Source organism: Anticarsia gemmatalis, chromosome 14, assembly GCF_050436995.1.
Source record: "Anticarsia gemmatalis isolate Benzon Research Colony breed Stoneville strain chromosome 14, ilAntGemm2 primary, whole genome shotgun sequence".
Classification (NCBI taxonomy): Eukaryota; Metazoa; Arthropoda; class Insecta; order Lepidoptera; family Erebidae; genus Anticarsia; species Anticarsia gemmatalis.
The window spans coordinates 3769488-3784971 of record NC_134758.1 but is presented as its reverse complement, the minus strand read 5'-3'; the positions used below and the strand labels follow the sequence as shown (position 1 = coordinate 3784971).

General features: G+C 33.3%; 1 protein-coding gene across 1 annotated transcript in view; it reads left to right on the top strand.

Moving 5' to 3' along the window:
* The first annotated feature begins 549 nt into the window (after positions 1–549).
* LOC142978526 (GTP-binding protein Rhes) overlaps positions 550–15484 on the top strand; it is a 63944-nt gene continuing 49009 nt past the window's right edge. Inside the window, exon 1 of the mRNA XM_076123005.1 lies at positions 550–1021. Within this exon, the coding sequence (XP_075979120.1) occupies positions 678–1021 (344 nt within the window). The 5' untranslated portion in view covers positions 550–677. The remainder of the gene's footprint in view (positions 1022–15484) is intronic.

The window sequence follows — 15484 nt, the reverse complement described above, 5'->3', positions numbered from 1 at the left end:
TAGTAGTAAACATGTGACATGGGGGAAGGGAGGGCGAGGTAATTGCACGTCATGTGGACAATGTTTAGTTCTAATTGTTTTAGGAACGACTGTTATTTGATGGTATCTGTGTGTGGGCTTTTTCTGTGTGGCCAGTGTTCTCTTGTCAATTAAGAAGTACGTGTTGTTTGATAGAGCGTTTGATTGGTAAAAATGTTAGAGAGAGGAAGGTAAATGTGCCTGTTTGAGATTTATGGGAATTGAGAATGATTAATATACGTATACATATATTATATATAAAGGGCAGAAGAAAATGCGAAATGGAGGGAAACTTTATAGAGAATCGAAAAAGCATGTTTCTTTTCAGAGAATTGAGAGGTCTTTAATATTTCGAGTAGTTTTTAAGTATTGCTACTTTTATTAAAACAGTCATTAAAAGTATCAATACGTAATGCTGTGTTCTAGTTTCTTTGTAATTATTTATAGCTATGAATAATTGATAAAGAAAACATTTCGTGTTTTTCTTTCATACAGCCTGTTGTAACTTAAAAAATACAATTCCAGAATCTCAAATAATCAAGTAAATACGTGCTTAATTAAACTAAAAATAACAAAACATCCAAACGATGTTCGACACAAAAAAGTGAACTTTGAAAAATAGACAGTGATGTGTAAATAAAGTGCCAAAAGTGATCAAAATGATGAACGGAACGACAGAACGTGGCGGGCTGTCATTACAGTCGTCACCTGTCAAAGTGACAACGTCACCTGTCAGAGCGTCACCGAGCCCTGTGAGGGCGCCACCGTCGCCTTTGAAATCTTCTCTAGCTAGTGGTAGAAGGTCACCAAGGAGGTGTCAGTTTGCAGCCCCTTTAGAAGATGTAAGGGATAAATGTGGGACTTCGTGGTTATGTCGCCGTGGTGCTGGGATTGGTGAGGAGTCAGACCCTGAGAGGTCGCCAGGGCCTAGTTCTGCAGTGTCGCAGGCTTGCGATGATGCAGTGCCGCCTCCGAAGAACTGCTACAGACTTGTTATGTTGGGGTAAGTAATTTTTTATTATTGAACACTCAATTTATAAGTGTAAACTTGAGGTTGTTAGTTGTCATTTCATTTACTATAACAAAGAGCTAAAAAATGTTGAGTTATGAACATTGGGTTTTAAAAAAATTTCTGCAACGAGTTTGCAATTAGTTTCAAAGTCTGAGCGCAAAAGTCTAGAAATTATAATTACTTCTAACTTTACTAAAATAAATTCAAATGAAACCTTTGAAATACTACCAAAACCGCAAGCAATTCGAAAAAATATTTAAAAAAAATTTTCTCGTCAAACGATAATGAATACGACTTGCATACAATACAGCCCAATTTTGGATCGCTAAGCATTCATCAAGCCGAGTGACGTTTGATTAAGGGCCGCCTTGTACCGCCGGGAGTTCGGTATAATTTACTTTTTTATTACTTTCGAGATCATTACTTTCAAATGTACGAAGTGGGAATGGATATATTGTTTTTGAAAATAATTTTGGCTACGATTTTTGAAGTCATCGAGACACTTCTTTTGCAATATTTTTTTTGTGGGAAAATTATTTCGAGTTGTAGGTATATGTGTATGTCAAATAATTTTATAGTTATTCAACTTTTCAGTATTATGCAATTAATTAATTATGGTTGCCGCAGTGTTAAATCAGTTTAATTTTGGGTTGAGTACAACTAGGCCGGAAAATCAATGCAATCCAGAATAAATAATGCACTTTTACTAATTACATTTATTCACGTGTAATAAAAATAAAAGTTTAAATCAGTATATGAATAACAGGTACAGGTCGTGTAAAATATGATTTAACTGGAAACAGAACAGTTAATACAAACATTTACAACTAAAAACACGGTGCAAAAGTTAATCCTTTTGAAATGCTACGTACGACTGTTTTTGATGGAATTCAGTTTGTAAAAGTTACAAAACAGAGTATGAAATAGGAACTAAAACAACACGAGTATTCCATTCGCACTAGCGCTTCTAACGTTCGGGATATTTCGGAATCACTCGGCTATTTTCGTAGCTTCGAAAAATTTTAAAGCTACATTTTTAGGCTTGTAGGTTTTTATGAACAAACAGCCGTATTAATAGGGCAAGCATTAAAATATAGATACGCTACACAACACGCAATTTTAAGTCCCTTGGGAGTAGATTGAAAGCACGGAAAGGTAACAACTCCACCCTTTGTATACACTTCACATTGCATTAATAACATTCCTGGTATGACTACTCTATTTTAGCGTTTGTCGAAAATAACAAAAAAAAGACGTACAGTTAAAATAGTGCATCAAAAATAATATAGAAAACACAGCATAGTAATTATATTGCGAGTTTTCAATAATTTTCTTTCTAGGAAACATACTATATACAGTTTTACTCATCAAACCATTTTTCAGATTTCCTTTATTACTTGTGCAGTTTTATTTCGACCTGGTCCCTGTGTGACATCATTGTACGGGTCATAGCATAGTTAAGTACTCCATATATATGTTATGAAGTCCTTCAAGATACAAGTTATTGGTGGCAGATATAATTGCTCTCTACATTTTCACTACAGTCGATACTGCTGAGTATCGAGAGATTCACATTTAAAATGCTCTGCAGAAATTGTTCCTACGGCACCCACTAGAGGCGCTGATCAGATTTTCATACAAAATTACTCGATAGCTAGCCGGTTGTCGTAGGAAATAGCTCCACTGGTTCTAAGTAAAGTTAACTACTTACTCTTACTAAATGCAAACACATCGAAAGAATAATAAACACACTCACTGCAGTAGCAATGAGGTCATCCTTAAACCTCTAAATTGGAATTTGTGACGTAATAAACAGCAGCCCCGTTTGACCAATGAGATCACCGCAAATTAAGCCGCCATCTAATTTAAAATAATGTGATTGGTCAAGCGCCGCTCTGATTTACCTACCGTAATTCTCGTTTCCGTTGGTCGGATACAACTTGATGTTGGAAATTGTAATTATTTAAATCAAATAAGGGTTACATTTTATGTTTTTATTTATTGTTATGAAAAGTTTCTTGTATATCTAAAAAAATCATACCTACATAATACACGCCTGTAATAGTCGAATGTTTAAGGCAGAGTTGCATTAATTACTGTCTAGTTTCGTCGCTAGCAATGTAAATCCCATGCAAAAGGGACGAGCCTATTGCCATTTGCCAGACACGTTAACAAACTCCGGGCTACTATTGAGAAATATACTAATAAGAACAAAAAATGTCCAAGACTTAAAAAATCCTAAGATTTATCGTAATAGATAATACGACAACAATTAGTCACTCTCTAGTTAGTAGTCTCTCTGGTAGCTTTTCTTTTTTTTCCTCATTATCGGAACCTTATAAATGTACAGTCAATTTCCTAAAGCTAATACAACATAAAGCAAAATCCATAAACATAAAGTGACAATAAAACTCAGCACTGTAGCAAGCATCCCACAAAGAAGAGAATAAAACAGTGATATCGGTTAGTTAACCCTCATGATAGTAAATCGTTACGACGGTCCACTGAGGATCCCTGATCGGTGTGATTATTGGGTTGCAGGATTTCTGCGACCAATGGTGAAGGTATTTTGGTTAATATGTATTGGACTAGAGCGCAGTAATCGTCTTTTGAATATAGTATAGTTCTATAAGGACATTTTCCAAAGGCTTTTTGCTGGCTGTGATGTGTCGGGGATTAGCAATAGCCTGTAACTTAAAGAAACTAAAGTTGTTTGTCAAAAATAATTTTGGATATGTTACAAACTTAAATCAGTGTTTGTAAAGACGTCTCATATTGTTAACAGAAGGGCTTTCCTTTACTCCAGTCGCACATTTACGTTATCACGTATAAAAAAAATTCGTTTCAATATTATTTTGCCGTGCTTGTTCAGTTTAAGTTATAATAGTTTGCTTTTCATGATTTTCTGGACTTGCTGTCCTCTTATTACCGATTCAAGAAAGTATATGTTATCGACGAAATCTACAGTCATAGAACTAAACAGACCTTACTTATCTCATTTGAATCTAGGACTTATCAAGGCCAAAATATCTTTACAATATTAAGGTTCAAGATAACAAGACCTAAAAAGCCTACAACTTTATACCTAAGTACTTTATATTATTACTAGATATTTACTTCACAAACTTGTTTAAACATTTACATAATACTTTTCCGAGGGAACCAGTGCCGCAGTAGCGAATTAAATAATAAATATAATTAATGAGTGGACGTAAAATAAGAGTCGTTATAACGTTTTGTTGCTTTTCAACTTCACTCGGAACTGGAATTAGTTACAGTTTCTTGGTTTATTTGTTTGTAAAATAAAGAGATTTATAGAGAAATATTTTCATTTGTAAGTATGAATAAAAGTTAAGTTATCTTTTCCTGACTGCGGAACGCAGATAAGGGGTTATTTTATACAATAATTAATAATGCAATCACATATCTTTATATATAAATATAATTCTTCTGTAAGTGTGTGTGTGTCACTGAACTTTTTTTAAATGACTAGACCTATTTTGATGACATTTTTTGTGTGTGTTCAAGGGGATCTGAGAATGGTTTAGATTATTAAAAAAAGTTTAAAATTTTCAAATTAAAGACGTGTAGACAGGACAACGTCTGTCGGGTCCGCTAGTACTGATATACATTTAGACTAATTATGTGTAAAATTGTATTAAACAACAAATTGATCGAGTGCGTCTATTAAAATGCTATCCGTTAAATTAAACATCAATAATTGATAGGCGTTAATTTAGTTAGGCAGTCTCGTTTACAAACTCCCGATAATTCTCTATTTATTGAACATGGTTATGACTACTAGCGACAAAAAAAAATTGTATATAGATTTAAAAAACTGTTTACTATATAATAAGCCGATACGCCGGTCTTTTTAACATAGATACTACTTTAACTTAATTTTTGATCATCATAAATAAATAAATATAAAATTGAGTCAAAGTAGTAGGCTTTATCTTAGTGATAAAGAACCTACCAAAAACGGCTTGTTAGTAATCTTACAGAACATAGTCACAGAACATTATAACGCAAAGTATCAATAAATCATAGACCAATACTTCAACACTCCACTTCGATACAAATTGCAAAGACCGCGGCTTCAAATCGTCGACGTACGTGATTACCTACAAACACAAACTACGGGTATTCCTACCACGGACATGAAATTCATTTGATAAAAAGACGCGAATTTTATTCCGAGATAATCTAGCTTTTCACTAGTAATATGATCTTACAAATCTAATAAGTAGTTCCGGAGTTTAACACGTTCAAAAAAAATCTTTAGCTTTAGAATATAAGTACACAGAAAGAAAGATAAACTAATAAAGAAATTTGTTTTTTACTTAGATATTAATTTTCAAGTTCTGTATTTCTTATTTTATATATGAATCGCTAAATGTGTTGCTAAGCGCAAAACTCACGAGCGGCTTAGCCAATTTGACACATTGTTTTTTTAAATTTGAAGACTGAGAGAAAAGAGGCAAAGAAAATTTATGAGCGGAGCTTCGCAGTTATTCAATGAAGCTATTATTTAGCCTTGCTAAATTAAGTTAGAAATCAAGATTTTCTACAAAACGATTTTCATCAAACTTTCGCAACTTAAAGGAACATCCTACATTTTAGTATTTAGTATTTAGACCAGTTCTTCGAATATCTGAGGGTATTGACCTCTCTTAACAGCTGTCATTGATGCTCATGACAGTTGGGACTAACGGCTTAACTTTGAGATAGACAATTACTGTGACATTTGTGACGGAACTATTGAAACAAATTCCCTAAATTCTGAGAATGTAACTCAAGATTTACTCTTTAGTGTTACTCTGAAAAAAGTATTGAAATTATATGAATTGAGTTATCTCTATTATACAGGTAGTTCCAATGCGTACAATGACGTACCAGCATTTTTGAATTCGGTTCCTTTGCATTGGCCATGTTTGCAAGCCGACTACCTTGGCGATGATTTTATGTATGTATGATGTAGACGTATGTTCATCAAGATATAGTCATCGAAACTGTGATATTTCTAGTCGTAAGCAAACCGATACATTACGTATATAAACTAGCATTAATTTTAATATACTACATAGGTCACAAAACATAAACAGTTTTATACCATGACATTTAATGTTCGGCAGTCAAAAGGCTACCAGCATAGCAACAAAGCAACGATTATAAGCATCATATAACTTAGTATAAATAATAAAGGTTGACCCTTTACTTTGTTTACTCTACCCGAAAAACCATCCCGAAAGTTAATTTTATTTCAACGAATAATGTTAGCGTAAATATCATAAAGATACCCCTACTATTGTGAGTAATAAAAGTGAGTTATGATCGAGAAGTTATCGAGATTGTGAGTGCATTGACTGGGAACTTCAATCTGATGTAGCGCATGTTTCCCGACTATTAGGAACTGATATGAAATTATTAGTAGCACATATTTAGGTTTTTTTATCTGGATGCAACTTTTGATAACGACTAGAACATTCCGGAAGCTTAATAATTTGTTTACAGTATAAAAGGAAACCCATGTATTTTAATACAGTTTAAAAAGACCTTGCCTATATTCTTGCTATTCATTAAATAATTTAAAGATATAATTAAGTAACTAAACGACCGTTTGTACTAACTAACGAAATTTAAAACTAGTTTAGTTGGCCATTGATAAAATATTTATGACACAGAACAACAAACTTCATTATTTTCATAATTGTTCAAAAACTACTTTACAACGAAATATTTTAAGCCTCTAGGGATTACTAGGTGTCAACTTCATTGTTATAAATGAGGGGTAAAAGTAATTAAACGTAGAAACAATAAATACGTATCTGACAGGTAAAAAAACAAACAGTATTTCGTAATTTTTAATGTATTTCGTTTATAGAAATTACAAATGGAAGAAACAAAAGTTTGACAGAGATTTGATAATAAATAAGAAAAAAAATTGTTTTAGCATATGATCTTTTTATAAATAAACTCACAAAAATGTCACTCAAAACTCACTAAACTCTTAAACAATTTCGTATTAAAATAGTAGTGGTAATAGAACACGAATTATACGTCCGCTGTATGTGTGAGATTAGTGTAGTTCGCTATACCTTTGATCGTTCGCGTGGCAAATTGATAGATTACCGACCAACAGGTTTTACATAACTAACGGCTACATTCACTTTATTGTTTGTGTCATGTTCATTTATCGATACAATGTCATTTGATGAAATTTGATATTAAATTTGAGATGGACTCGATTCGTTTGTGCCGTCTTTTAACTTTTTGATACATATTTTTGATAAAACTAATTTAAATTGCTGTTTCTATGGTCGGCTGTGTTGGTCACTATAAATAATGTGGTTCTGAGTTCGGTTCCCCTGTAAGGCAAAATGCAATTAAGTTTTTAAAAATTCTGTTTATGTATTATATTCACATAAGTAGACCTGAATTCGCTTTTCGTGCCTGGTATTTAGTAATAGGCTAGCTTCATATCACATAATTGTAAGTTTTGAAAAGTAGGATTTTTACAAAAACATCCGTCCCTAAAACCATTAAAATATATTTTGCATAAAGAAATGCGTTAAATATTTTTTAGGCATGTAAGTTTTCATCACGATGTTTTCCTTCACCATAAGCATTAATTTATACAAATACATCAATATCTGGAATACTGAAGCTGCAACAATGTTCTAACTACAAGTTACTAACAATTTCAAGTTAACCTGCGCAGTTCAGAGCGTGTACATTGTTTCTCGATGAAGCGCTCGTCAATATCGAATGTTGTTGGTTTATCATTTACTGTGTGTACTACATTGTTGCTGTATTGTATACGGGATCTGGGTAAAGTAAAATGAAGCTACTGTGCATAGTACGTGATCAGTAGCGCGATTCTCTACTACTGTCGACTACCGACAACCAGCCGGCTGTCGATGGTTAGCCAACCATCGAGTTATTTTGTATAAAAATACGATACGCGCCTCTAGTGAGTGCCGTATTAACTATTTTTGGAGAATATTTTAAATGTAAAACTTTCAATACTCCATAGTACCGGCTGTAAGTAATCGCGTTACGTGGATTAATATGCACGGAATTATACGCTTTTGTAAGTGTACTTAATAATGAAATATGTAAAATTGATTATTACTGAAGTTACTCATTTCTAAAACACAGTTAACTTAATAAGAAGATAATATGTATGTATGTTAGTAAAAATACGATTGTTGCTTATAAAGTCATTAAGACAGAAAACTGGAAGTGTTTGAGCGTTCTCGTAGCACAATAGCTTCAAACAGCAAAGTTACCGTTTCGCCGTTTTTTCTCGGCTTCAAATAGAGGAGTTTCTATAGACCGTTGGCTCTGTGCCCAAAGACAAAGTAGTTGCCCAACAGGTGTGTCTTAAAATGCACATATGTAACAAAGAGTATGTTAAATATTCCTCGTGCGCCAGACAAATATGACGAATTATACTTGACAGATGAAAATAGTCGGTTACCTTTAAGAAAGAGATGAATAGTGTACAAATAAATTAACATATCATTGTATGAAAAAAAAGTCCTTAAGTGTACTAGAATTTACTTATTTTTTTGTCAAGATGGCCACTTTTAATTATTTTTGAAGTATTTTCGGCCAATATTTGAACTCATATTTATGACCGCGTATATTTCTATTTTGAATTTCTAATAAATGGTATTATGAAACCATCCGACGTTATATGTCGTTTACCGGGTGGGTAATGTAATACTTAACTTCATGAAGCTTCTGAGCCATGCAACGATTAATTACTTCAATACCTAAAAGTTTAAAAGTCATACGATATCTTGGTAAACACCAACAACGAACCCAGCCGAAGTTGCCCGAACTCCCCCGAGCCATGGAATGATTTACGAATGTAAACCATTGCACTAGTGGCACACTAGCACCGTGAGTACAGCATATGTTCTTTAAAATTCAAACGTTTATGAATTTAGGATCTGCTCGAATTCCATGCCCGCTAGTGTGGATGCCCTAGGGTATTCTATATTCTAATATTTAAACGCAAAGGTATAGTATTAAAAAGCCTATACTCGGGCCATTACAAACATACGAACTACGTTATAATAATATAATAATATGTCATTATTATTATACATCACACTCACACCTGCATATCATACGGTAGTGGCCAACTGCATACATGTTAAATTTCTATGATACTTTCGACTGACGTACCTCGCACGATTATAATGACCCGAGTACAGCTTTTAGTATTCGAAGTATACGAATAGTTATATGTATATCAGCCTAGCCTTTCTTCCAAACTATGTTGGAGTTTCGCATGGAGCTTTATTACCTCCACAACTAAGTAAGACTGGTTGTCAGATTTTCAAGCTTCTTTGTCAGTCGTCAAAGATCTTTGAAAATAACAGCCGGGACCCACGATCTAACGTGTTTTCCGAAACGGATACAATATACGAATAGTTTTGATAATTAATAGATGCGAACCATTTTCATATTAGCATTATGTCAGTCTCTCATTATTGGGTCGTTAAAGGAGTAGAGGGCTGTGTGCGTAGTGTTCACGAAACCCTACTCTACTTTACCAAACTATATGGTACTGTAGAATAGGGTCAAACTTATGACGTGCTAGAACTTTCGGAACTAAGAAGGAATTTAAAGTACCTACCTGTGTTTTGGATTAAAATGCGCTCGACTTTAAGCTGTACTAGATTTGTTTATATATTTTAAAACTTTGTGACTGCCTAGACTGACTTTGTTTTTTTCCGATAGATTTTTTTCTAAACGATGATTTTTGAAAAATTTAAATGCTTTCTATAAAGTTCTTGATTATTTTATTTTTGAATATAAAGAAAATAATGTCTTTATTAAATAGGACTTATCATAATATTTTTCATAAAGCGACCTTTTTCGATTTTAAGATTAAGTCTAAGAATGAACAAAGGATTAGCTATTAAGCTAAATTGCTATTGGACTTACGGAAATAACAATAACCGAATCGTTCATCTTTACTGAGATAACGTAATGATTTTAACGTTATCTTTCCTTAGCATTAGAGTAATATTTAAGCTGCTTAAGTTTTCAACTCGACCTTTTAAAGCACTTGTATTTTTTTGTAAAAAGTTGATTGTATTATTATTAAGGCACATCTGGTTTTAAAAATTATCAGGAAATTAAATTTAACCCATTAATGTCCCACTGCTGGGCAAGGGTCTCCTCCCGTAATGAGGGAGGGGTTAGGCCTTGAGTCCACCACGCTGGCCAAGTGCGGGTTGGGGACTTTGCATGCCCTCAACAAATGTATTAAACAAATTTTAGGCATGCAAGGTTTCCTCACGATGTTTTCCTTCACCGTTGGAGCATGTGATAATTATTTCTAATACACACATAACTTCGAAAAGTCATTGGTGTGTTGCCTCGGGTTCGAACCTGCGACCACTTGGGTGAAAACGCTAAACGCTTTAAATAATAAATAGTCATGTTAGCAGCAGTAATCTATACTAATATTATAAATATAGTATAAGGTATTATAGTAATATAAAGGAGTAGTAAAATTAATATTTATGTAAATAATTGGAAAGGAGTTGGAAGGACGATAGCTTTTTGGCATCGGACTTGCGATCGAAATGTCGTGGGTCTATAGACTACCTTTGCATTAGCGACGTAGACACACTTCTGACATATAATATCAAGACTTTTAGCTAGAGAATTGCCAATATTTTGTAACTCTTTGTGAGTCAAACACTATATGATTTGGTTAAACCAACTCAAACATCTCGAGTTAATATTATAACAGTAATTTAATACAAAATAAATTTACCAGTAATATATTATTTCTTTAATATAACATTGCAAAGAGAAAATTCAATCAAATCCAAATGATTCCTAAAAAGGCAGTACCGGGAATCATTTCTCAGTGATTCACAAACAGTATCGAATAAACAAATTGGAAAAAGTAATCATTCACGGTTCTTAGAATTTAAGCTTGTTCCTTTAATATTTGTTTTTAGAGATGCAAACGATACATCGATGTTTACCATTGATTTTACTAAAGAAAAATATACGTGTATCTTGTGTGTTGTAGCAAAACAATTGACGACGTCCGTGGCGCAGCTGTAAAGGTTCCTCGTCGGTTGTATCTTAGGGTGCTCCCACACACCAGTTATATAACAACATTATGTAACACGATAATAAAACAATTTTAATAAAATTTTAAAACAAATTTATTTAAAAACAAATGTTTGGTTGCACTTTGTATCCGTTGTTTGTAAAAGTCAATACCAGAGTAGTTTTACCGGGAGATATCTATAAGAAATTGATAATTGGGTAAGATTTTAATAAATAAAATTCAGTCATCCTAAATGTCCAAAAGGTCGGAGGTAGCACTTTTGACGGTGTGTTAAAACCGACTATGTTAAATATATAGATGGTTTCTATAAAACGTTTTATATGAAATTTCGATACACATCGATATTTTCATGATGATGTTTGCATCCCTATTATGTTTAAGAAAATGATCTTTCAAACCTTATAACTTGATACAATTGTATGGTACTTTGACATTGTGAGATACAGTTTGTAGGATTGTCCCTTTTACGGTCAAACAGTTCTATTAGAATATGCGAATTTCTTTGCCTAAGAAGTTTTTACGGGTTGCTTCCCTTGCAAATTTCTGAATATCGAGGGTTGATTTTCATTATATAAAATTAACGTATAAGTATAGTTTATGTCTACTATTGTCGCAATAGCCTCCCGTGTAAGATATATTTAGAATGAATTGAGTGAAATAATAATAAAATTAAAAATATAAGAAAATAAATAAATAAATGATGTCGAAAGTTTGTTAAATAAAAAAAATACGACACGCTTTCAAAGTAAAACTTACAGTAGCTATTGGGACCTTGATATTTAAAATGTGCTGCAATACTTGTTCGTACAGCGCCCGCTATAGGCACTGTACAGATACATACAAACATTCTCGATGGCTAGCTAACCAGCTAGTCGACAGTCGAAAGTGCACCTCAATAATTATCTTCAGATATGAATCTGAAGATAACGACTTGACTATGACTTTTTTTCCCGTCGGGCAGCAAATAAGGTATCCTAACCTTTAAATTTTCAATCGCGTATAAGACCCGTTGCATTATAATATTATGCATATTATGGCTGAGCATAAAAGTAATAACTTTTTGTGTTTTCAGTTTAATTCATTGTTATGTCACAAAATCATGTTCTCAATGCGCCGACCAACACGAATATAATTAAACAGATATTGTAACTAAATTGAAATTAAATCTAGTATGTAATAAATTTAGGAACAGATTTAAACTATAATGAATAGCTTTCAGACACATCTGATACCGGGTTTTAATCTAGATATTTTAGGATTATGCCTACAGATTATATTTGAAGGCACGGATTTGTTTTGTGTTGGTGATTTAGGCGACACGTTTTAATGTTATAACTTTATGAAACATAAATAGCAGTGGATATAGTGGTCAGTATATATTTTAGTATACAGCCAGTTCGATTCTTATACGCAACAATATTTCTGTGGGTAAATACACTATGTCCGGGTGTTGTTAGTTCGATTTTCGTATTGCGTATTTGTGTGTACGATGGCGACCATTGATTGGTGAGTATAAACATATATTATATGTATTTAGTCCAGTAAATAGAGCTACTAATACATATATGCACTGCATCTTATTCCTTATTAAAATACCATATTAAGAGTAGTCAATATATAACTTTGATTTTTATTATTAAAATGTTAAGTAAACCTCTAAATATTATCCAATAAATACAAATAATTCTGTCGATTTCTACAATAACAGTCTCATTCTAATTATATCACCAACACTTCACACTAACATTTATCTACATATAGAATATCAATTATAATTCAACGATATTGTATGCCTAAAGGATTTCCATTAAGAGACGAGATTACACAAGCCAGTAAATGATTCCCTACATTCCGTTCCATTGTTGTTTTAGGTCCAATTAATTCAAGGATTTGCGAATATCAAATATGAAGTACTGTAATGTTGCAGACTTACGCGATAGCATTTAGTAACTGCGTAAGTTGAAACCGCGTTAACTTGGGTATCTATAATTTTGTTAAACTAAATAAATAGCAACTAATGTGTTGTCTAGGTTATCTGCGATGGGTGCAAGGTATTACCACGTTTACCTAAGTTGGATTTTTATCTATAGAATAGGCGCCCATAGCCAGTTGTGTTCACCGCTCGGTAAACGATCTGTGGGTTAAGCAACCCTTGGCGCGGTCACTCCATAGATGGGTGACCGCATAGTGGTATGTGAACTGGGCGTCTCCGTGCTTCGGAGGGCACGTTAAAAGTCGGTCCCGGTTGTTATCTACTACGATAACAGTCGTTAAGCCATGTCAAAGGCCCTCGGGCGGCTTGAACAACTTTGACACTAGGTTGACCACTAACAATACGAAAAGAAGAAGATCTATAGAATATGTTTAAGAATTAAGAAAATTAAACTGTTTTTCAGTTTTTTTGATTAGAATACAGAACGAAGTAAAATTAACCCATTACTGTCCCACTACTGGGCAAGGGTCTCTTCCCGTAATGAGGGAGAGGTTAGGGCTTGAGTCCACCATACAAATTCAGATTAGTTTGGAATCAGAAGACCGAGTGCTTATTAGAAACAGTTAATTCTAGTTCAGTGCACTGCAATAAAAAAGGTATAGAATAGTATAGATATATGCCATCAAAAACATTCTGTAAAAACCTCAAGTCTCGCCGTAAAAAGTTGTGAGATCTATATAATACCAAGTCGATTAATCTATTTAGTCTCTACTTAAAGGACCTTCTGTCTTAAGTTATTACGTATGTTATTATCATGCCAAATTAAAAAAAATACCTTTAAAACAAATAGACCGACCTGGCCATCGCATGATTTGATTAGTTAATGCTGCTGAAATGTTAATGGCGAATTTGTGTTTTCTTGCGATGACCAAGTCGATCTATTTGTTTTAAAGGTATTTTTTTTAAATTTGGCATGATAATAACATACGTAATAACTTAAGACAGAAGGTCCTTTAAGTAGAGACTAAATAGATTAATCGACTTGGTATTATATAGATCTCACAACTTTTTACGGCGAGACTTGAGGTTTTTACAGAATGTATTTGATGGCATCTCACTTCTTTTTGTAGAGCGAACATAAGTCCAATTTGTATGGAAAGACGTTTTTTTTTTCATAATTCTACATATTTTCCTATGGGAATGTTGTTCAGTTTCATGGGTTAAACATCCTTACCCACCCTATACCCCCTCCCGTTATGCCTCATATAGTAGGTACCTATTTACACCTATTTATTTTATTTTCTACAGTAATAATAATTCATTAACTGCAAATGTAACCTTGTAATCTTATACATTTATATGGGATTACAAAGTTATTGTTGCAGTTGGGGTATTTAGAAAACTGGACCGAAATTAGAAAATATGAAATTTTTCCCATGATTAAAACACTAAACCCTAATTGTATTCTAAATTTTAAGCTTCTAAGTCTGCTAGAAGTACCTTAGACTTTTGATGATCGGTGAGTCAGTGAGTCAGTGAGTCAGTGAATCAGTGAGTGACAAAATTCAAAATTTTAACAAGTTGTTATTCTTAAACTACTGGTTCAAATTGACTGTAATTTTAAATATACCGTGTTTATACAATGACTGATTAGTTGCTGAAAATCCAGGCTTCTTGTTTTATCCACAACGAAATTATAGGGGTGTCAAAAATAGCCCGAATTGCTTCGAGAAAAGGATGTTACGGCCGTGCCGCTTTTTTTTTGCTCGACTTGCGGGGGCACTTCCGTGCCCCCAGATTATAGTTCTGCTCGAATTCTCAAAAAAAATATCAATGGAGTTTTACGATAGCGTAACTCCGAACTCGCGTAAGTCAGGGTAGCGTAACTTTAACTGGTGTATTTTCAGGGTGTTATTCAAGTATATAATTTACATAAATTATATACTAAATTTAATATTCACTTATGTTAAAGTTACAGTTAATTCTGTATGTGGTTAAATAAATATCGTTTGGTTACATAGTAATGATTTCAATTACGTATTGAGTGGTGAATATTTTAGCAATAATTTACGAATATTTACATTATTATTACGGTTTATTTACCAACTGATTTCGGTTTTAAATATACGCAAATATTGTCATTATTGCATTGCTGGTTGAAACAGTAAAATGTGTTAAATATTACATGAACCCATCGTTGTTTTAATATTTAAGTAGCGTTTTTATTCAATTTCGGTTTCCCAAGATATAAGTATATATTTTATCCTTAAATTAAAATTTATATGGAAAATTGCAGGACTCCATAGTAGGTAGGTGCTTTAGAGCCCTTAGATTTTTATTGGCCACTAGTGGACCCGCGCAACTTCGCTTGCGTCCCATAAGAGAGAATGGGTCAAATTTTTCCCCG